Here is a 22,678-nt window from a genome sequence, read left to right as displayed (position 1 = left end):
CGTAGATCAATCGAAGTCGAATTTAAAGAATTCGTTACGTTCTTTCCTTAAAATTATCTTGTCTTTTAGATTCTTGAATAAATGTCGGCCACCTTTTGTGACCGTAATAACTACCACGATGGCAAACGCAGCATCAACTGGAAAACAAGGCTGAAAATAGCTCTCAGGTTTGAGGAAATAAACTGGGGGGCAAAAGAAGCAAAAGAAGATATAATACCACGCTGCAGAAATTACAGTTTTAATAAAATTTCTGTAAGGGCTGGGTCAGCCCTTTAATAAGTCCAGCTTATTGACAAACATTGCAGCATATATTAAGTTATCGCAGATCTAAAAGTTAAATTCAACTTACATGTTCCTTTCGTGAATATTTTTCTTAAAAGTCACTCTTTAAAGGAGCGATTATTTTTAATTACAAAAGTGATGACCGTACATGGACTTTTCACTCGTTCAAGTTTCCAGTCAACAAAAAGACCTAAAGATAAAGTTTTGTAAAAAATTTATCTGCTCGGCGTTACCCAGATTCCGGCCAGAGTAGTGTCAGATCGTTGTTACCAACCTTCTTGAACGTCATGGCAGAGTTTTCGGGTCCGTTTTTCACCGTTACCCAGATTCCGGCCAGAGTAGTGTCAGATCGTTGTTACCAACCTTCTTGAACGTCATGGCAGAGTTTTCGGGTCCGTTTTTCACCGTCAAGTTGTACGCTTTCTTACCCAGTTCACATTTTACCCGTGAGTCTACACGAACATTCAGCATCTTACGAGACTTCCTGTGTATACATACAAATCCAGAAATTCTAAACTTTAACATCTTAACACCTTGCTTATCTACTTGTGGCGATAAATATATATTCCTGTTTTCTTCCAGTTCATTCCAGCATTCCACCTGGCCGTTACTCTCACCTCAAATTCAACAAGCTCTCTCGAGGGTGGGAAAAATGACACTATTCAAGTTGCGGTAGTGTGACGGAAGTGGAAGTGGAAGTGGAAGTGAAAGTATTGATTCTCCTCCCCGGATGAGATGTTAGTTCCCGGCATTTTGTCAGGGTTTTTCTGACAGTTCACCGATATCATTTACACCTCTGGGAAGAAAGAAGCACCGTGAAAGCAAAGTGTCCGGTCCAAGAACAAAACATCATATCTTGGTCTAGAATCTAGCTAGCTAGCGTGCTAACAACATGACCAGAATGTTACAGGGAGAAAAAAAGGTGAGATATGAAAAAAGAGAATAATTTCAAAAATAAGTTCAACCGATTCAAAAATGATTTCGTACGGTAGAGTCAAAGGAAAAACAGAGAACAGCTTACTCATATATTTGCAGGTAGAGGTTCGCCATAAGTTCTGCCACTCTGTTGGCTTTAGACTCGTTGAACAAACAGACGACCAGGTCATTGTGTTGGAGGTGAACTACTAACAGCTGATCGTCACCTGGAGTAAGACTCACTCCTGTCACCTGTCAATAAATATATCGAGGAGTCAATCAATCTCTCAAACAACTAATTATTCAGTTTGGGAATCAATAAGTCAAAGAATCCATCACAGTCCATTAATCCATGCAACAATTGTCAATAATCAAGGTAATCAATCCAGTGAGCGACCTGTCAGCCTCGATTGATCAAAGAGAAGGGAAGATAATAATAATAATAATAATAATAATAATAATAATAATATAATAAACAGATAGTAGGTAAGTAACTCAGTCAGTCACGATCACTTAGTCAGTCAGTAAGTGTACCAATCAGTCCTTCAGTCATTCATTCAGTGATGCTCAGCTAGTCACACAGTCAATCTGTCAATCAGTCGATGAATTAGTGAGACAGTCAGAAGGTCAGCCAGTCAGTCAATCAGAAATGAGTCAGCCAGTCAGTCAATCAGAAATGAGTCAGCCAGTCTGTCTGTCGGTTAGCTAAGCGGTTGGGATACCCAAGAAACTTACGTTACGCATCTGTTCAATGATGCAGACTCAAGTTATCATCCAAAATAATTTATAATAAACAAATAAAAAACTTGGTGACACAATTACTGCAAGAAGTTCAGTTACCATGTCAAGTGGTATTGTCTTCATGACTTTGTACTTGTTGTCCAACTTAAGAATGGCTGAAGTTGTCACCACCACAATGCGGTCAGCCACCTTCAATTTCATGTTCACCTGCAAACAGAATCACAGAGTGAAACCAGGGGAAAAAAAAAGTTACCCAAAAACTCAGGATTACATTTCTGACAGGTTTTACAAGGCATTTATGTGTGATACCAAGACTATAAAGTGACAAGTTTACCTTCTTGGCATAAGAAGAGAACAACACCTCTTCTCCCTTCGTCGTGAATCTATTGACAACATTTCTTTTAAACACCTCAGACTGGGAGTTTTCTTCGGGCTAAGGACAAGATTAAAAAAAGCAAATAAGAGAGCTAAATAATGAAGCTACTCGAAGGATTTTTATGTTTTCCCGCTTTTTTCTTTACTGAGAATTACCACCTTGCACAGAACTTGCGTTAAGAATGCAGTTGATTGAACCAAGCTTTTCTTCTTCTCTCTTATCTCCCGCTAGGAATATTGATACCTCCCTCTTACTACTGCGAAACAATGAAAACAGGCTATTTCCACAATTACCTCTGCAAGGTAGTTTCCACGCCATCGTGTCTGCAGTGCCCAGTTCTTTCGCTTTCCTCCCACGCAATCAAACGCTGCAGCTTTCAACATAACCTCGTCACGGTCTTGATCTGGAATGCGTGACAACACCTTAGAGGCCCACCACCTTTGACAAACACACAAAAATAAAATTCCAAAACCGAGCCTGAGAAATATATAACAACTAATGCGTGTCGAAATCTGCAAACTGAGCATTATTTAGGCGCGATAATTTATCGCTTTTCGGGAAAGCATCCCAAGCACCGACTGAAGATGAACGAAGACCAGAGTCCAGAACACGACGGAAGTAGAGCCTACGCATAACTTGGGCTAACTTTAATTTAGGTAAGGATTTGGATTCTGGTCTAGTAAAGTTCACGAAGTTTCTGCACATTCGTTCAGCCAGGTGATTTTGCCATCACTTCAAGAAACGAACATGGACCAGCAACCTCTGTACTTTCTCATCGATTCATATGAAATTTCTGCATCACTTATTTAAGTTCGCCTCACCTTCCGAAGATTTTCGCTAAGAGAGAGGCGATTTCTTGGCATGTCCTAAGGGGGGTGGGTGGGGTAATAGACTTTCCATAGTCACCGCGCTGCTTACAGTCACTGCAGAGAGAAGGAACAAATATTTATAATGTCAATAATTATAATCGTGAGTCCACTGATCAGACCTATTCCACACCCCCAGTTGTCTGAACAGTGTACGGATTTTGTTGAGAAGTAAAAGAAAAAGTAAGGTAACACTTGGCTTTGAACAACTTAATCAATTTGCGTAAAAAAGGTCGTGGTTATTTATCGTGGTGAACAACAATAAAAGCTAAGTTTTTTCGTTTGTCTCACGATGTAGTCACGTGTGATGTAGATCGCGACGTTTCGACTGCATACTCCTAGTCTTCTTCAGACACCGCAGTTTTAAGAGAACCTGACGGCCGACTCACCACCAGCGTATACAGGATACCCACGCACACCGATCAATACTTAGCGTATGATTCACACCACCCTCAATCAGTAAAACGCGGTATTGTTAAGTGCCTTTACGAGCGCGCCAAACGTCTCGTAACAAAACCCTCCGTCATCTCCGAGGAGAAAAAACATCTGTCATCTGTTCTGGTTTCTAATGGTTATCCTTTTCCTTTCTTGCAGAAACTTACCAAGACCGGAAAACCTCACAACAGTGCCGAACCCGCCAACGAGTTCAAAGCTACTGCGGTTTTACCTTGTGTCAGGTCTGTCCGAACAGCTTCGCCGTTGCCAACAACAACAAGGCGTACGCGCTGTTTTCAAGTCGGAGACTACGCTAAGATCTCAGTTAGTACGACCAAAAGATGCTATCGACCCGGCTAAATAAGATGGCGTAGTTTACAGGATTCCCTGTAAATGCGGCAAGGTGTACATCGGAGAGACCGGAAGGCCTATGCAAGACAGAATTAAAGAGCACGATCAAGACATCCGACTCGCCCTTACCGAGACCTCCGCCGTTTCAGAGCATGCTCACAACACCGGGCACAAGCCACTCTGGAAGAAGTTAAGTTTATTGATCGTGACCCTTATTACTACACGCGCAGAGTCAAAGAGGCAATTCATATAAGAATTCACCCCAACAACATCAACAGGGATAGTGGAATAGAAATTCCAGAAGCGTGGATGCTCTTGATCAAAAAACACACCAACGGGAGAGCCGTGCGACAGCGGACCGCCGAGGGAGCAAATCACTGAATGAAACAGCAAGGATCGAAATGCACCAATCAGAGCTATTGAAAAACAACTAATCACAGCAGAGCATCATCATGCTTACAAGATCACGCATGACCAGTCGACCTCATCGCCTGAAGAAGTCGAAACGTCGCGACCTACATCACACGTGACTACTTCATGAGACAAACGAAAAAACCTAGCCTTCAATCAGTTTTGCTTATTCAAATCCATAGTGGCTAAGGATTGAGTTAGGAGTGGTTTGTACCTGTAGGCGTCTTGAATCTGTAATACGAACTTTCTTCGCTGATATCTTTTAAAGTTATCCATGATCAGGTATACCGCACGAACCTTCTTCAGGCGCCTTCGGACCAGTCCACCTCGCCAGTGCTGTAAAACAAACCGTAAAACAATGATAATATCATATAAAAGAAAGGGAAATTATGAACCCGCAAACAAAGCGCGTTTTTCTAATTGGATAAAAATACCTTACGCCTTATCAGTGCCTGTAATTTTCACAACTTCCACCTGTTGATTGCAAACAACTGCTCCTTACCTTCTGAAGAATTCGCACTAAGTTTGGCACAATCTCCGCTCGCCTCTTCTCCAGCTCGAACACAGTCTTAGGTGTCTTAATAAACAGCTTAGTTCGACCGTATTTGACATCAGAGGAAAAACCTGACCGGTCGATGATTTCACCAACACCATCTTTGTCAATCCCACTGTAGGTAGGCCAAGTTTTGTCCACAAGCATTTTATACCTGCGGTAAAATATAACAAGGATTAAATTTTAAAGATTGTACCATCTTAGAAACATTACAGCTGTCATTTAAAGTTTGGCGGCTTGACAAAAGTAAACATTTGGTCTATTTAAGGTCCTGATGCTGAATTCAAACTTGAAAGAATTCAATAACTTTTTAAAAAGGAATTTCTTCCGGCGCGAATTTTACTTAAAGGTGGTTCCCATCACTGCCCCACCTTTGAAGAAATCGTTTGTAATGCATCCTGAAGGCAAATCCAGCTCGCCTCACACGCAGATTCTGCATCAAGCCAAGGTATTCCACCTACAACAAATACAATGTCAGTAGTCAGAAATGCTCTCTACTTCACCCCTTGTTATTTGTCCAATACCCGGAAAACGAATTAAGTGGTCTACACCACTAAACCGTTTTTGTGGCAAACGAAAGCAATTATAACTCCCCTGAGCGGGATTCCACTTCAAAACTACTAGTACGGTTTCCCTGGCAGCTTGTTGTTTCCGATCTGTGCTCCTGGAAGGAGCAAATGTCTCGTCTCTCTAAATCACAACAAATCTGTACTCGAGCCTATTGGCCTAGCCAGCCGGAGCTTATCCTGGTTTCCATGTAACGGGCAGCAACTAAGAGTATTACTACTATCCCTAGCTGGGATGCCAGTCCATCGCAAATGTGCCCCCAACATTTCATCAGGCTTTCCTGACAATTTGCCGGCACCCATCCATTCCACTCCTGGGTGGAGAGAGGCATCGCGAGAGGAAAGTGTTTTGCTCAAGAACACATCATATTGACCCAGCCAGGTCTCGAACCTAGACCTCTCGACTTGGAGTCCAGTGCACTGACCATTGGGCCGAATCACTAACTGCCTTCCAATCGATGAAAACAACCAGCAGGTTGGGGCTCACTTCTAATTTTGATTGTACGTCTTAGTTACCTGATGACCGACTCGTCTATCGTCAAAAAGTGATGGCGACTTCGCATCATTTGGTTTGATGCATCGGACATAAAATGGTTTCTAGAATAGAAATGACGGAAGTTTTTAAATACATCATTCACATTTGGGAAATGTTTTCCGTCTTGTCACGAGCGTGGGACAAAGAAAAGATTCTAAGTCCCCGATGACGATTCCTCATGGGGACTGAATTTTTTCGTCTTGTCCCACGCTCTTGTCACGAGCGTGGGACAAAGAAAAGATTCTAAGTCCCCGATGACGATTCCTCATGGGGACTGAATTTTTTCGTCTTGTCCCACGCTCGTGACAGGACGAAAAACATCTTTCTCTATTTCTTTACCGAGCTCAAAACTAACCATCTCGCTTATTCTATCATTCACACTTATTTCACTGAGGATTTCATCAAAGTAACGAGGAAAAAAAATACCTTAACAGCTAGTTTCTCCACAAGAGCTATCATTGAACCTTTGAACAGGGCACAAGCCGTAAGAGGACGCTGGGTAACCTGTGGATAACATGAATTTTCAGATTGAATTTTAACAACTAATTGTATGAGTTACCCCTGTATCAAAAATCGGAGCAACTCGGACCATGAGACGTCATGAAAGTCATACATTCTCATAATTCCAATCGTCTCAGATAGCACATCTATCGTCGACTCTCATATATCCCTCGATAGCAAAGTCTTGAAGAATGTCTTAAATGAATCCTTATTCGACAACCTGGTATGATTTGAGATTGCTGATCCTTTTACACTTGGAGTAATGCCATTTCAGATCGGTAGAATAGAATAAAACACAAACTAAAGTTCAAGAGAGACCTTTGCTCGTGATTTGATTTCCCTCAACGGAAACTCGTCATTACCATCTATAAATGTATTTCCTGCGTGCATTACATATTTTCCGATAGGTAGTGGTTTTCTTACGGTTGCACACAAGCAAGAAGACATGCGGAGTTTATTGTCTAAGGAAATTAAATTCACAAGAAACAAGTGGTGGTATACCACGCAGGTTTTTGCTTTAGCGCGCTTTCCAACAGTTGACGACCGTATTCTTCTCGTTTTTTGTCAGTGTTCAAATTCTAAAGATAGAATAACCTTGGCATGAACCGACACAATAAACTTTGTTTTCGATTGAAAACAATTTAGGAGGATTCCATGTTTACAAAAGTGGAAAACTACATAGAGAAGATCGTTCTTCAGTATGCCGGGTTGATGTAATAGTTAAGCTTATCTTGCTTTTTTTTCCAGCAATTTGTGCGGAAAAGTTTAGAGATCTTTCTAAAATAGTGTATCTTAAGCTGTGCTTGTTCCTCTACCATTTCATTTACGATAACCAACAAAAAACGAAATAAAAAAATCGGTGACAGTGAATAATTGGAATAATAAAATATATCGACAAGGGAGCGGTAGTTAAACTGGGGAATTTCAAGCCACAGCTAAGACGAAGATTTAAACAAAAAATTTTTACTCGCCTTAAAATTTAATTTCCAACGTTGCAAGCATGCCGAGCAAAAAATCTTGCCAGATGTCTCACTTTACCCCCTAAAAAGGCTTTTTATTTTTCAAACTTCGAAAAGCGTTCTAAAAACCAATTACAAAAAAATTTCAATTTCCGTACACTTTGCACATTGTAAAAGGAGTGACGACATCTCGCAAATTAGTTATCTTGTCTTTTACCTAAGTAGTGCCATACAAACAACGAATTCGAAAACAAGAGGTTTATTAGAACTATACCCCCCTAGAACTTTTACCCCCTAAAAAGGCTTTTTATTTTTCAAACTTCGAAAAGCGTTCTAAAAACCAATTACAAAAAAATTTCAATTTCCGAACACTTTGCACATTGTAAAAGGAGTGACGACATCTCGCAAATTAGTTATCTTGTCTTTTACCTAAGTAGTGCCATACGAACAACGAATTCGAAAACAAGAGGTTTATTAGAACTATACAAATGTTGAAAATAAAGCTACCTAAGTATTCAACTGCTCAAAAAATCTATTCCAAAATTGCATCAAGCATTCCCCGCCTGTGACAAGGTGCCATTTACCTAGGTGTTCCTTTGATCAAGAACTTGAAGTTATAATTCCAAATTTGAAGAAATTACTCATGATCGTGGGCCGTGGCTATACCTCAAGTCTTATTAGAGGTTTTAAAATATACACAATCTGCGATGCACAAACTGGAAATTTTCATTACCAAACACTTGAGCCCTACCCCCTCTCGTTATGAAGTTTGTTTTTCCAAGTGATAAATTTGAAATTTCCGACAAGTTGAAGAGGTCTCCTACAAGGGCCGACCACACGCTGGCGCCAGTATATAAAATAAGGATGCAAAACAGTGCTCCTTTAACAAGTAAGATTTTCTGTAAACACGAGCATTACTTTTGCTAGAAGTGCACGCACCTCCTCGAGTTCGTTCGTAAAATCACTGAAATAGGAGGGGAAGCCACGACCACTACTTTTTTGGCAAACTTGAGTACAACGATGAATAGCACACAGCCACAAAGCTGCATCAATCCCACAGCAGAAAAAATTGGAAAAACTTCTTCTTATTTCCTCATATTTATTGTTTCTCTGATTGGAAATATCCTAATCGGTGTGATTGTCTTCAGAACGCCGACCATGCGAAGGCCCATCAACTTCCTCATCGTAAACATGGCCATGTCCGATCTGCTATTCCCGTTGTTCCAGTTTCCTAGGACTGTGACAGAGCTGTACGTCGACACTTGGATGATCAGAGGTCCTCTTGGCGTGGCCTTGTGTAAGATAGTTCCATTTGTTGGAATTGTTTCGGCTCTCGTGTCGATTCAGACCCTAGTTTTGATAGCAGTGGATCGATTTGGAGCAGTGTTTTTCCCCTTCCGTTCTCTACTCGTCAGTTCTAAGCTGTGCGGATTCCTCATTTTCACAACTTGGATCATCGCCACGGTTGTCATGTGGCCAAATATGTCCTCCTATAAACTAGTCGAGTCTCCAGAGGGGCTGAAGTGCACGCGGCGGTGGGAAGAAACCTTTGGAGAATCTTTATCGTTTAAAAAATACATTCTAGCAATGTTCGTTGTCTTTAGCTACGTTCCAATTATTGTGATTGCCATACTTTACCTTGCAATTCTCTTGAAACTCAGATCCGACTCTCACAAGATTCGCGATGAGCAATCGGTCAACGCGGGAGAAATACGAGCGAGAAGGGAGAAAAATGTACTGAAGATGTCCATTGCGATCGTTCTAACATTTGCAATATGCTGGCTGCCATTCAGTTTCTACTGGGTCTTAGTTCTATATTCATTGAACCGCTCCACTTTAGCGTCTTGTGGCCTCCAGTATTTCAACGCCATTGTATTTTTCGTGTGGCATTCAAACTGTGCTATAAACCCTTGCATCTGTTTTATTTATGCCGGAAATTATCGTCAAGGTTTTAAAAATATCTTTAAATGCTCTTCTTCTGGGCAACAGGAGTAATTAATTAACGCTTCAGTACTCTGTTACAGTTGAACGAGATAAACATTGCATTACTGTGCTATTGTAGTGTTTGAGTAAAATGTTGAAGAGCTCCTGTATCGCTGTAAAGTAAGACGTTTACTGAAATTGATTCAGTTCAGTTCGTTTTCTGTTACTTGATTGCAACAGCATATCAAATCATAAGAGCGTAGATCGAAGCACAAATTGTTATTCAACAATGAACTTAGGTTAGCAACATTTTGCGTAATGTAAAAGCGACAGCCAATCATATAAGTGCATGCAATTTGAAAAAAATCCTCCAACAGGCATTAGAAAATTTCCGCGTTTTTGAACAAGTGTTTCTACACCAGGTTTTATTGACCTTTTGGGAAGCCAACAGTTTCTTCAATTAACTTGACAAGGATACAAGCGAGCAAGAAACTTTTTTGTGTTTGTATTCTTCCCACTGGACTCCTTTGTACCTCAATTGCTGCGAGTTTTTATCGGTGGTTTGTCTTATTAACGCTTCTTGTCATTTTTCAATACACTTACATGTGATAACTTTCGGTTTTGGATTGAAAAAGTTAATTTTGGACTCGATACGAGACGGTGAAAGATAGATTTTCCATTCTTCCTACGCAAAATCAATCAACAAGCTATATGTTTCCCTTTATCCCCCATATACATACTAAATTAAGTAGTTCTGCCAGATTTGGTTTTCTCTTTCGGAAAAATCAGTGGTTAACTTAACAGTTTTTACATCACATTGGTTGACCTCCCTGAGCGATCGGTCTAAGTCTCTGACTGGACATACACTTCTCTACTTTTTTGACTGCTTTACGCCCACTGTAAACAATAGAATACCTTGTCAAGCCTCCTTACGCAAATTTCTTTCCTTGGCGATAGAATTATATTCTTTAAAAAGAAATACCAACAAGACAAAAAAAATTAAATAACGGTAAATCGGGGAGGCTTTTTAATTTTTCTGTTCTAATTGCGAAAGCCGACCACACAGTTACATCTGTACTTCAGGCAATACGTGGATTTCACTGAACAAAACGCTGAGAATCATGACAACTATGACAGGCCTGAACACAACGATGAATGGAACTCATCCACCAAATTGTAGCAACCCAACAATAGAAAGAGTCGGAAAAACCGTTGCCTATTGCCTTATTTTAGTTGTTTCACTGATTGGAAATATCTTCATCGGAATAATTGTCTACGAGACAAAAACCATGAGAAGCCCCATCAACTTCTTCATCGCAAACACGGCCATGTCCGATCTGCTGTTGCCAGCTTTGTGCCACTTGGATCGCTACATTGGCTGCTCGATCACGAGTTCTCTTTTACCAAAGAGTCATCAAGTCCAAGCAGATGAGTAAGCTTGATTGTTTGCAAAGGTAGAACGAAGCCTTTGGACAGTTCTCGTCCTTTAAATATTACTATTTGTCAGTTTGTATCATACTGTTGTATTTCCCTTTGGTTTTCATGACCATTATTTACACAATCATCGTTTCGAATCTCAGGTGTCACAAGATACGAGGCAAGCAATCAGACAGCTTAAGGAAAAAAACGAGGGAAGAAAGGGCGACAAGGATTGAAGATGTCCATTGCTATCGTGCTTGCGTACGCTGTATGTTTCGTGCCTAAAACATTGACTGGGATATTGATCCATTACAAAATATTGGACACCACCTGATTATATTCTTGGGAGTTTATAAAACTGAGGTTCGCGCTATTAACCCCTGCATCTGTTTTATTTTCAGCGGAAATCATCGTCAAAGAACTTCCTTGGCTGTTTTTCTACTAAATTCAAGGCTACCCATGGCACATCGTCGTAATGTTCCGTTTCAATACATGCAGTTCTTTGTCCTAGGAAACTAGGATGATCATTGCAGTCGCCGAGTGAGCGACTCAAAAGTCTTAAGTTAGTCGCATTCTTAAACCTTGAATTCTGTACTATCAATATAGCCTTCCCAAAGATGAACGCTAAAATGTTTATTATGATTCACCGTCAGTCATGTCCACGCGTGTTTGCGTGCAGCAATCGCTCTGTAGCAATCCGAGAAACCAAAAACCCCATCAAAACTCTCTGCTTAGGGCATGGATATTAAAGTCGCACTAGTAGTACAGAGGGTAGTTTGTTCTTCTTCATTCATTAAATTTCATCCATTGCTCTGGATACGGAACGCCAATAGGAACATATGCTCTCATTCAGGAGGAAGATAGTGATGTGCACTTAACCATGTTTACTTTTAAAATTCGCCACTCCATGAACTGACAAATTACCGTCCAAATACCCAGAGAATTTTGCAAGGTTTTTCAGTTTTTTACATTATTACTCTGAAAGAATGATTAAGCGTTCAAATTTTAGTATAAAAATTTTCTACCAAAAGTATTAGAGTCAGAAACATCGCTTATCTTTTTTGTAAGTAACACATCACTCTGATAAAATATCTTTCCAAGACATTGTTGCATCTTTTACAGAAGGGTGTCTATGTTGCTATTAGACGGCTTACAAAGAAATGATCACCGTTTTTACTTCATATTTGTTGGAGATTGATAATTAAATCAGCAGTATTATAGTTAAAAAAAATTCACTAATGGATATTTTTCAGCCTCTAACGTAAGGAAAGCGATTGATATGAAAATTCGGCGGTTGCATCAAAAGTGATCATTTATTAAAGTACAGAGGCATCGTGTAACAAGCCTTGAACCCTTGAAGCTAAAAAAGGTTATTGTAAAAAAAAAGCTATTTGCTTCACGAAATGAAAGTTTAACCCTTATTTTAAAGTTCCTTAATGGAAACTGCTATTCTTGACAAAAATAATGACAACAAACTTAAAATTTTGGGACGTCATGAAAGTCAATCTTCTGATGCATCTGAATGGTTAATAATAGAGGCTTCCGTTAACTTTGACATTTTTTATCCGGCGACGAAAACCGACCAAACCAAAATCGTTATAGTTTTCATTTAATACTAGGATGACCCTGATCTTATTACAGAAGTTCCTTCTATCTGTTTGATAATTCCCAAAACGAAAGCAGGCTCACGCCCACGGAACAAACAAACTTTGTCACTTTAGTGGGCCGACCTTCATTAAGAAACTAAAATAAATTAATTTTTTTGCGTTGGCTTTATGACATCAACGTCACATTTGAAGTGTCTCCTAATGCAAGATCATGACAAGTATCAATTTGGAAAGACTTCGAAGGAAGTCCATTCAAGTAATGTTTTCACCCATAGATTTGATATCTTCTTCATTCAAAAGAAATGACAGCAAATGTAGGTTTAGTTTTCCTTTAAAGTAATCGCCCGCGATGATGGTCCGGCGACGCCTTTCCTCCTTTTGGTAATATTTCCTTCGCCAGCCAAAGTAATTGAAATTGAAGAGTATTTCCGATCCAGAAGACTTAAGAATTGAAGGAAACGTTCTTGAACAAGACAACTAAGGTAAACGATCAAGGCAATTTTTGCAAACTTTACCTCCATGCAAGAAACACGACCATTGAGCTGCTCCTATCCTACAGAAGGCAGAATCAGTCTACCCTTCCTTTACTGTCTGTTCTTTGCTACCTCGTTCGTTGGTAATATCTTCATCGTCATAATTGTCTTAAACACGAAAAGCATGAGAAAACCGAACAACTTTTTCATCGTAAACATGGCCATGTCCGACCTGCTTTATTCTGTAATAGTATTTACACGGAATTCAGCGATGTTATATTTCGACAGCTGGTTAACCGGTGACGGTCTTGGAGAGGCGTTGTGCAAGCTGCTGCCCTTCTTCTCGAATGTTGCCATTTATGTGTCTACACAGAGTGTAGTTCTGATAGCAGTGGATAGATTTGGAGCTGTGGTTTTCCCTCTCCGTTCCCCGCTAATTAGTTTAAAGATGTGCCGAATCTTCATCCCTAACACCTGGATCGCCGCCATGATCCTCCAGACTCCAAACTTATTTTACAGAAAACTTGTTACTTATCCAGGAATGATAGCGTGTAAGTGGGAGTGGACCAAAACTGTTGGAGGGTTGCCCTCCATTAAAAACTACACTTTGGGACAATTCATTTTATTCTTTTATTTTCCATTAGTTTTGATTACCATACTTTACATGATCATCATTTTCCGCCTCAAGTCGCAAAAGTTTCCAGGTGAGCAGTCAGTCAACGCAAGAGAGCGTTCAGCGAGAGAGCGAAATGTCCTGAAGATGTCTTTTGCAATCGTGTTGGCGTTTGTGCTGTGTTGGATTCCCTTCAGTATCTACTGGGCGCTACTCTTGCTTTCATCGAACAGCACTATGATATCGTCTTGTGGCTTCAAATTCTTTTCGATTATTGCCTTCTTACTGGTTCTCGCATACGGTGCGATAAATCCTTGGATTTGTTTTATTTTTTGCAGACAATATCGACAAGGTCTAAAGAATCTTTTTGGCTGTTGTTTGCCTGGCAGACCTCTAGGCTAGTAAAGTCATACTGCAGTCGACCGAGAAAAACGCAGAGGAGTTTCGCTTAACTTCGCTCTGTGATTAGCTCAGAAAACTCGCGCCACTCTCTCAACCAAACATGTGCAAAACTTAACCCAATCACGACTTGGCCACATGCCTTTTCCCGCGCTTTAGACGGTTGGCTTGTTATTTCTTTCTGTTTACCTTCTGCTTTTACGATACTCAATCGAAAAGCGCTCCATGCATTGTTTTTTCGATTTACCAATCACTTAGGTTTTCATTGAAACTATTAGGCAATAACACTGAAACGCGAGCGATAATCTAGATTTTATTTTTGCATCACGACGAACCTTGGTGTGAATTCTCCTTGGTGAAAAAGTTGAACACAGTGCCAGTCAATATCAATTTTCATCAGCTGGAGAGTTAGCTTTACAAGGTCAAAATCAATGTTTCGGTTTACATTGACTAAAACTCCGCAATTTTTCTTAACAGAAGTCGGAAATTCTCCGAAGAATCAACGAAGATTTCCGAAAATAAGATTAGGGATAATACGAGCGGTGCAAATATCTTTGTAGCCAAAAGTTATCATGAAAAGTGATAATAAAGGAAATAAAGAGTAAAACAAATATGCTTAATCCATGACTGCAGTAATCAGGTGCAAGTGCTTGGACTTAAAAAAAAAGAAACAAAACAGTCACGTTGGTTTTCAATATTGTAGCTGTAATACTAACATCACCGCTGATTGGATCAAAAGGCGGTCCGTGTTCGGGATGAAAGTAACTTGTCGTCTCCTAAAAAGATTGGTTGTTTTCATCATATAGCCAAATAACCCTTACTTCATCAAAAAGCAAGTTTTAGGCAGTTTCACAGTCGTGAACCGAGTAAACGGCAACAAGCATATTTTAACGTTACCATACCTTTGTAATGTCTTCTTTTCCTTCTGGCCACATATCTTGGAGAATTTTGTGCGAACTGTACAAAAAGGTAAAACACACAACAAACTTTCTATTATTTAGTGAGTTGTTCATTCCAACCACACTTCCAAAAGACAATCATTGTGAAAAGTTTTTTTTAAGGACAGTCGGCCAATCTTCTGGCAAAACTCGCATACACATTATACACTGAGTAGGCCGAAGTGCGACCAGCGGCAGGCCAGGAACGCCGGATCTTCCTCGCTTCGCCCCCACAGAAGGAAAGAAATGACTACGTACGAGCTAAAATGACTTCTTTTGATTATCAATGTAGATGTGCGTGCTGTCAAACTACAAGCTTAAGGCGCCTGAAGGCGCGCGACAGTTTAATAAAACAATACCAGAAGAAGTGCATATACCTGTTGAATAGGAGTCTTTTGAAATCTTGATACAAATTATCCTTGTTTTTGTCCAAGAAATCCACAACTGAATATCTATAATTAAAAAAAAATAAAGAAAAACAGCCAAATGATCAGTTAATCGAAGAAGATCTCTTCTCCGAAAAATCGGAAACAACTTTCCACCCATTCAAGAACGTGTTTCTTATTTATTTTCCCGTGGAAGTGGCCTCTTCACCCTCTCTCTCCCAGTAGTAATAGCCTATTCCTGGCCAGAAACAGCAACTAGGGGATGTTACTTTATTCAACACCAAAACTCTTATAGCAGAAATTGAAAGAACATATGGCAGACAGTACGGAGAATCGATTGGAGAGGCTACGAGCTTTCGTTTAGAGACAAGTCATCCCTGATAGCATCCCCATTCAATCAATGTTTTGATCATCCTTTGATAATGACTTACATCACATCTCCTGCATAATGTTTGATGCAGAAATGCTTGTGAAATTCCATTGCTTTGTTTGAGGGGTCAGTCTGGAATAAAAGAGGTTGAAAAGTAAGGTCTCAAGAAAAGCAAATGAGAAAATGGTGACCTGTGTCCAACTCTTCAAATTGTTAACCTTTGAACCATGCAGTGATTCACATGGCTCACCCAGGATTGTAGATAATGGTGAGGTTTGTAGAAAATAGATTTATGCTAAGGCTCAAAAATTCCCTGAGCATGGGTACAAGGTTTGTCCATTAGCCTACAATCCAATTCCAAAGAACATTTTCGTCCTAAATAAGGGGGTGTTGCAAGGTTTACCAGCATTTAAAAATAGAGCCTATTTTCATTTCATTCGAATCCACAACTTGTTTACTTGTAATTGTCATCTCACCAGCCTGCTCTTATAGTGGTTGTGTTTTCCCAACTTTTGGTCCATGGTTTGTAGCAACATCTGTAAGAATAGGATCAACAGGACTTAGACAACCCCTTAATATCCTAAGTATAATTCACTGAAAAAAAATTACTTAATATCATTCTTGAAAGACACTGGAAACTTGGGAGGTGATTGAATCTCTGCCTAACCTATGGTTCATGCAGTAGCACCTCTACAATGGTACACTTTGAGTTTTGCACAACCCCCAATCAATGACATTGAAAACCTCTGGCTTGCTTTTGACTAATTTTCTATAGATTTCATGTTAAGATCCTCTGTTGTCTAACATTCATTAATTCCTGACCAGAATATACCCATCATTCTATATCTGGAGTAGAGAACATACCATATCAGACACTTTACCGATGCTCCTGCATCCCTCATCCATGATTGAAAAAACACCTTTGTGGTTTTGCTCAATCAGGTCACAGATGATCTTGTTGTTGAAGTATTCAATCTACAATATCAATAAAATCCAAGCAACTCAACATTCTCATATCATGTAGACTTTTTCACTATCTATAAATGCTATTGATATTGTTTAGTGCTGCAGCTACATACCTCCTCCCACTGAATTCCTTCTCGTTGGTATTCCTCTTGTTCTTGTTTCAGCACCAGTTCAATAAACAGCTGTTGAAGTTTCTCATTACAGTAATTGATGCATAGCTGCTCAAAGCTGTTGTTGTCAAAGATCTCAAAGCCATAGATATCAAGCACTCCAATCACCGAACACTTTCCATGAGTCACTTCATCGCGTAGTTCAGTCACATCATTAATCCGTCCTACAATCCATGTGAAAAGACGATCATATATGGCCTGAAAGAAAAACAATAAAATCCACCAATACAAAATATGAAAAAACTTATAATGTCTCCCTAGCTACTCTTAAATAGACTGTCTTCTTTCCCTAGAGGATTTTCCCTGGGTTCCTTGCTATTTCACCCTTTACAACACAACACAACACAGTCTAACTTGGTCTGAGGTATTTCGTGAACTCAATGCAACATGGACAGCTATCTTCCCTATAGATTGACTCACTGGTACACAACAGTTCAGACAAAAAATAAGCCTGCAATACAAGTACATTGTACCTTAGCAAGAGCATCACGTCCGTGAGATGCCTCCTTAGCATGGTGTCCTTTGTCCACCACTTCAGAATTGGCTGCAACCACTCGGTAACACAAAGCCTTTTCCACTTGCCTTGGCTCAGTTCCCAAGAGAAATGCAATGATGTTGAGTTTTTCACTATTCTTTATGGATGCCTGTTCTTCATCATCATCAACAAACTCTACATTACCCTGAAGTAAAAAAAATGGCTGCATTTTTCTCTGTCATTTCCTACCACATTATATCTCTTTAAAACAGGAAACTCACCAAATGGAGAATTGCTGCAACAATTTTCCATATGGTTGTCTTTTCTTCAGTAGAGAAGCCCACAGATTTCATAGCTTCAATATTAACTTTGTAATCCATTGTGTCATTTATCACCTTGACCTGTAAGAGGATTAAAACTTATATGTGAGCCCAAAATGGGACAAAATAATGAAATACTGTATGCAGACATAATAGTCATTACTCAATTCCATAAACAAACCTGATTGGTTGATAGGACTTCAATGACCTGGTACTAGTTACAAGCATGGATTACAAGTACTCTAAAGTCAGGAGCTCTAGAACACAAGTCAAGTATTTTAACCAACTAGACTAGTAATGTTTGTGAATAGAATAAGAGAGATAGTAAGACTAGATGGTATATTAGTAGTATTGCAATGTAACAAATGCAATAGGCTCAAGCTATATACATTCAAGTAAAAATTCTGTGTTCATACCTGTGTGCATCCTCCTTGATTGGCAAAGTGATAACTTTCAGCTTTCTCTTGTAGATACAATTCTTTTAGGGTCTCAGGTGGTGCTCCATTGAGTAACTAGCAAAAGCAAATGGTTGGTATTACTGGTAGAGAACTGGAAAAAGTTTGAAACGAACAAGCATCTATAAAGATCAGCAAACAAATGCCACAGCCCTCAAATAACAAATTTCCTTTAAAAGCCTGTGGAAATATGATGTGTACCATGACTTCATGAGGGTCCCTCGCTGAAAAGAAGGGACTTTTCATAATTTAGTCCATCTCACGCAAAAGAAGCAACACAAATTAGATTAAATGACTGTGAATATGTGAAAATCATATAAGTGAACTGCTGATAAAGATGTGAAAGCAATCTTTGCAGTAATGAACACTACTTGAACTGTAAAGTAATGAATCCTGTAAAGGCCTGAATTTTTTTCAAGCCTTATTTTCATTACTGTTAATTCAAGTAGTGTTCATTACTGTGAAGATCACTTTCATGTTTTTATCTGTAGTTCACATAAATTATATCATTTTCATATATTCACAGTCATTTATTCATCACTTCACGGGTTTATATGGAACCAACATAATGACCAGCTCCCAGTTGGCTTGTTAGCTCAGTTGGTAGAGCACAGCTGCCCTGGTATTGCAGAGGTCACGAGTTCAAATCCCTTACAGGCCTGTATTATTTTCACTACTGCTCAATTAGTGTTCATTGCTGCAAAGATCGCTTTCAAGTCAACAAATTAGACTAACATTGAAAAACTAGCTTATCATTTGGGTTGTGAATTGAGGGGCATCTTCCATACAGTAGACATTGAATTATCATACAATGGTATGCATGAAAGCCTCCATTTACAAACCTGGTAGAATGAATGGAAATTTCTCTCCCCCTCCTGTTGTTTAACAACTCTGGACTGAAAAACAAAGACAAACAGAAATTTGATAAATTAAGGAAATGTATCTTCAGTAAGTTGGATGATGATTTCATAAAGGCGTCAGGAGAGAATAACAATTAGATGCCATCTACAGGAAAAGCTTGTCATGGGTGCCTCTTTTTAAGAGATCCTCAAGCTGGCTCTGTGTAAGCCTGTGACTGCAAAAAATCAAAATATCAATAAAAGGTTTCCAGATTTGAATACATTATGTAAATTCCAGTTAAGCCCTTCATGAAACCCTCCAGCCCCGAACCTAACTTTTATTCCAACATGTTTAAAAGGTGGGAACTATAATTTACATATTATATTCTCAGAGCTAGAATTTCTGACCAACAGAAGACAATACCCATAAGCACTGATCAAAAATACCAATAAAAGTATTGGCAACTTAAAGATTTCGATAATGAACAAGCAAAGAAAATGTTCAAACCTTTTCTAGGAGGTAATTAAAAATGTGTCCTCCCACAGGATCTCCCTTGAAGTCAAAGTCAATGTCCATGTATTTTCCAAACCTACTGGAATTGTCATTTCTTACTGTTTTAGCATTGCCAAAACTCTCTAAAATTGCATTGGACTTCAAAAGAATGTCCTTAACCCTGTTGAGATATACAGTATAAAATATCACTCAAAACATACCTAAACACTAAAGCAATTTTTACTAATAGAAATGTGGTGACAGAAGAGTAGTATTAAATGATAGAGGAATCCTCTTCTCACTGGTGCTGCTTTGTAAATATCTTGCTGATTTCTCAAGCAGTCTTGGAAAGTCTTAAGTCAGCCTACTTTGTTTGCCCATCAGAGTTAGCTAACTTGAGAGGTGCTTAAGGGGTCTGGCATGAGCCAGACAGCCCTCAGCACACTTTGCAAAAAGTCTGTGAGTACCTCTGAATGAGAAAAAGCTCAGGCTGCCAGAATTTAGCCACTGGCAAATATTCTGCATAGTAGCCTGAGAGTTCTCCAATCTCCCCTGCCTTATAAACACAATATAGCTATGAGGTTTAACCACCAAATTAATAGTTAACTACAAAAAGTCTGATTTTAGCTCTCGATGCAAACACATTTAAATAATATAATCAACCTGTGGTAATCCACCATTTGTTTAGCAATAAGTTTCTTTGATTTTGAACATTTTGACTCTGTTTGGCTTTGTTAATATACATAAAAACTGATCTACTGAAAATGAGAAATCAGAAAATTACTTACTTTTCAACTTCAGACTGTTTTGAAACATTTGTAACAGCAGCAATATACTTCATAATAATTTTAGAAGCCTCGGTCTTCCCTGCACCACTTTCACCTGTTAGAAAATATAAATTTAATAATATCAAATACAAAGTAAAGCTTAATTAGCATCAATTGTGACTAGCTGTAAAGAGAAATACAATCCATGCAAAACCTCTTTTCTTAGCAGTTTGCATGTAATGGCAAGTGATACTTAAAATGTTGATGGGCTCAATACTCCAAGGAAATCATTGAAGGGACTTCTTCTTCTCTTCTTTGAGCCACACACAGTGGGAGAGAGAGAGAGAGAGAGAGAGAGAGAGAGAGAGAGAGAGAGAGAGAGAGAGAGAGAGAGTAAGAAGAGATTCATTAATTAATCTGATGTTTTGGACTCGTACCCTCTAACCAGCCTCTTTCTGAATTTGACTAAGTGATCCTAGTTTTAACCCATTCACTCCCACAATCTTATTAAGCAATTCTCCTTACTACCCGTCATACGATCCTTATGATTTTAATTTGGAGAATATGGTATTTTATCATTATGACTTATCTCCTGTGATATCATTTTGTTATTGAAAGGATAACCTCTATCTTGATCACTAATGGGATTTCAAGGGTTAACTAAGAGTCATGCAGCTAAGTCAATGCATCCTATCAGTTAAATAATTATTGCTTAATTAATTAAAGCCTCTTAACATTCATTTAGGGAATTTAACTTGAGGTTTACTTGTACTGGTCCTGAAAGCCCTATGGGGTAGTTATAGTGTCTTTAATTTTAGTCTTGACAAAAAAGAAATATAGTGATTTGATTGTTTAGCATAACATTTTGTGAAGTCTTCAAACAAATTTTCTACTTATCTTAAGCCTTTGACACCTGAAGAGAATCATCAATGTTTAAATTTGTATTAATTTTAAAATAACTTGTCTGGAAAAGAAAGGAAAAAAGAAAGGATAAAGGAGAGAAAAAAGTAACACTTATATTTGATCAAATTTAGGATTAATTTCTTTCAACAGAGCACACAAAAATTGCTCACCAAGCTCAAATGAAATCTTTCATAAAAGACACGAGTTCCTTCAGTAGATTTCTAATTTATTTCAAACTATTGACTCCTTTCCACAGAAGATCAGTGTGTAACTTCTTGTGAAATCATCCATGACCTCTCAAGTAAAGAGAGTAAGAAAAAAAGGGATCAAAGGAAACACTTTAATTCTGATATTTTTTATTTCAGGATTGATTTCTTTTGAAGTAACACAATAGAAATTATTTGCTGATCTCAGCTGAAGTTCTTTTAAAAAGAGATGACATGTCAAAGATTATTCACGATGAAACGGTTAACAAAACCTATCTTAAAAACATGTACACTCCAAAATTTTATTAACTTAATAAATTTGTTCTCTCACTTAGGAACCATCATTTAGCAGCTCACATATTAAGAGAGAAGTCAAGAGCATTTTTATTCGAATTTATAATCGTCAAGGCTTTGCATATTTATTAAGCACCGAAAAAATCCCCAATAAAGAGAATTTCTGAAATGTCTTAAAATGACGTCAGCCAGATTAGATCTCGAAAATTCAGAAACCGAAAAATTTCAATAGTTTTAAAGTAACTTTTCGCTTTCTCGATAGGCACCAAAATTGCTAACCAACAAATTACACAGAGTTCTTTGCAAAGTTCAGGCCTGAACTAAATCAAGCGTTAACGTTTTACAGCCGTACGAAAATTAACAAAACATTACCATGTTGAATTGTAATGTATTCTGAAGGCATCGCAGACGTCAACGAATTAACATAAACAAAAAATTAAACTTTAACATTAAAATTTTAACTTTACTATTCTTAGTTACGACACAAATAAGAGGCTTCCAAATTCCATTCAATTAAATTTCCAGTAAGAAAAAATTCACATCTTGTTCCGAAAGCGCTTCGTTACGTATCGTTTTCAGCTTATCTCGAAAGTAACTAGGTTTCAAATCTGCATAATAAAGTCCTATATTGACACCTCGACCTCCACTGTTACCCTACATAGTACAGACAACAAACTCACCAGAAATAACGATACAAGCGTCTTCTGACCGCCGTTTCATCGTCCGGTAAGCTGCATCTGCCAAGGCAAAAAGATGCGGTGGTCTCTCGTACAGTTCTCGCATCTTGTATTCTTGAATTTTATCGTTTCCAAAGATATTCAAAGTCTTGTACGGGTTTACTGAAATAAGCACTTCTCCTATATACGTGTAAATTCGCTCCTTTTGAAAACGTAGCTTGAGGTTGGCCATGAAGGCATTTTCTGTGATTTCATCCAAAAGGACAAAATCTCCTTTGCCATACTCCAAACTCTCCTGCTCCGCCATACTTGTTGATGTAAAAAGTTTTGGTAAGGTGCGGAGTTTTCACCAACAGATTTAAGTTGTCAGGGTCGAACGTTGTGATTGGTCAAGAAAATCCCTTAACCAATCACAGATACTGACATATTGTGCGTCGTGACCCGGTAAAGTGGGCGGGAGAAATTCAAAACATGATGAAGACGAAAGTAGACAA

General features: G+C 38.8%; 3 protein-coding genes across 4 annotated transcripts; 2 read left to right on the top strand and 1 right to left on the bottom strand.

Moving 5' to 3' along the window:
• Positions 1-222: 222 nt before the first annotated feature.
• On the bottom strand, positions 223-22,539 carry LOC113670169 (unconventional myosin-Id). 2 transcript variants are annotated; one of them, XM_027186264.2, is made up of 25 exons: positions 22,188-22,534; positions 20,126-20,219; positions 19,353-19,518; positions 18,848-18,901; positions 17,967-18,062; positions 17,512-17,631; positions 17,229-17,435; positions 16,699-16,953; positions 16,484-16,594; positions 16,096-16,155; positions 15,681-15,751; positions 15,241-15,315; positions 14,828-14,882; positions 14,642-14,701; positions 6,458-6,535; positions 6,013-6,093; positions 5,302-5,387; positions 4,880-5,084; positions 4,592-4,713; positions 3,136-3,237; positions 2,608-2,752; positions 2,273-2,371; positions 2,038-2,145; positions 1,304-1,449; positions 223-766 (listed from the first exon to the last, which is right to left on the bottom strand). In XM_027186264.2, the coding sequence occupies exons 1-25, from the start codon at positions 22,489-22,491 to the stop codon at positions 601-603; spliced, it is 3,066 nt and encodes a 1,021-aa protein (XP_027042065.2). In that variant the 5' UTR covers positions 22,492-22,534; the 3' UTR covers positions 223-600. The 2 variants fall into 2 exon arrangements, with proteins under 2 accessions (XP_027042065.2, XP_027042066.2); XM_027186265.2 differs by lacking the exon at positions 14,642-14,701 and having other exon boundaries at positions 22,188-22,539.
• Positions 8,348-9,628, top strand: LOC149040750 (QRFP-like peptide receptor). The gene has a single exon (XM_089182786.1). It carries the CDS (start codon positions 8,512-8,514, stop codon positions 9,484-9,486), a length of 975 nt encoding a protein of 324 aa, XP_089038912.1. The 5' UTR covers positions 8,348-8,511; the 3' UTR covers positions 9,487-9,628.
• LOC149040749 (substance-P receptor-like) lies at positions 10,536-14,832 on the top strand. Its single transcript, XM_089183111.1, has 2 exons — positions 10,536-10,846; positions 12,926-14,832. Exons 1-2 carry the CDS (start codon positions 10,536-10,538, stop codon positions 13,926-13,928), a joined length of 1,314 nt encoding a protein of 437 aa, XP_089039237.1. The 3' UTR covers positions 13,929-14,832.
• Positions 22,540-22,678: the final 139 nt, after the last annotated feature.

This window comes from Pocillopora damicornis, chromosome 9, assembly GCF_964200805.1.
Source record: "Pocillopora damicornis chromosome 9, jaPocDami1.2, whole genome shotgun sequence".
Classification (NCBI taxonomy): domain Eukaryota; kingdom Metazoa; phylum Cnidaria; class Anthozoa; order Scleractinia; family Pocilloporidae; genus Pocillopora; species Pocillopora damicornis.
Note: the sequence above shows the minus strand (reverse complement) of the source record. Positions and strands in the feature narration are given on the sequence as shown.

Coding starts and splice junctions, on each gene's coding strand:
- LOC149040749 (XM_089183111.1), top strand. CDS start 10,536: ATGACAACTATGACAGGCCTGAACACAACGATGAATGGAACTCATCCA. Junction 10,847..12,925: donor CATCAAGTCCAAGCAGATGA/GTAAGCTTGATT, acceptor ACAACTAAGGTA/AACGATCAAGGCAATTTTTG.
- LOC113670169 (XM_027186264.2), bottom strand. CDS start 22,491: ATGGCGGAGCAGGAGAGTTTGGAGTATGGCAAAGGAGATTTTGTCCTT. Junction 17,436..17,511: donor TTGCAGCAATTCTCCATTTG/GTGAGTTTCCTG, acceptor TTTTTACTTCAG/GGTAATGTAGAGTTTGTTGA. Junction 15,752..16,095: donor ACCACTATAAGAGCAGGCTG/GTGAGATGACAA, acceptor CTTTTATTCCAG/ACTGACCCCTCAAACAAAGC.
- LOC149040750 (XM_089182786.1), top strand. CDS start 8,512: ATGAATAGCACACAGCCACAAAGCTGCATCAATCCCACAGCAGAAAAA.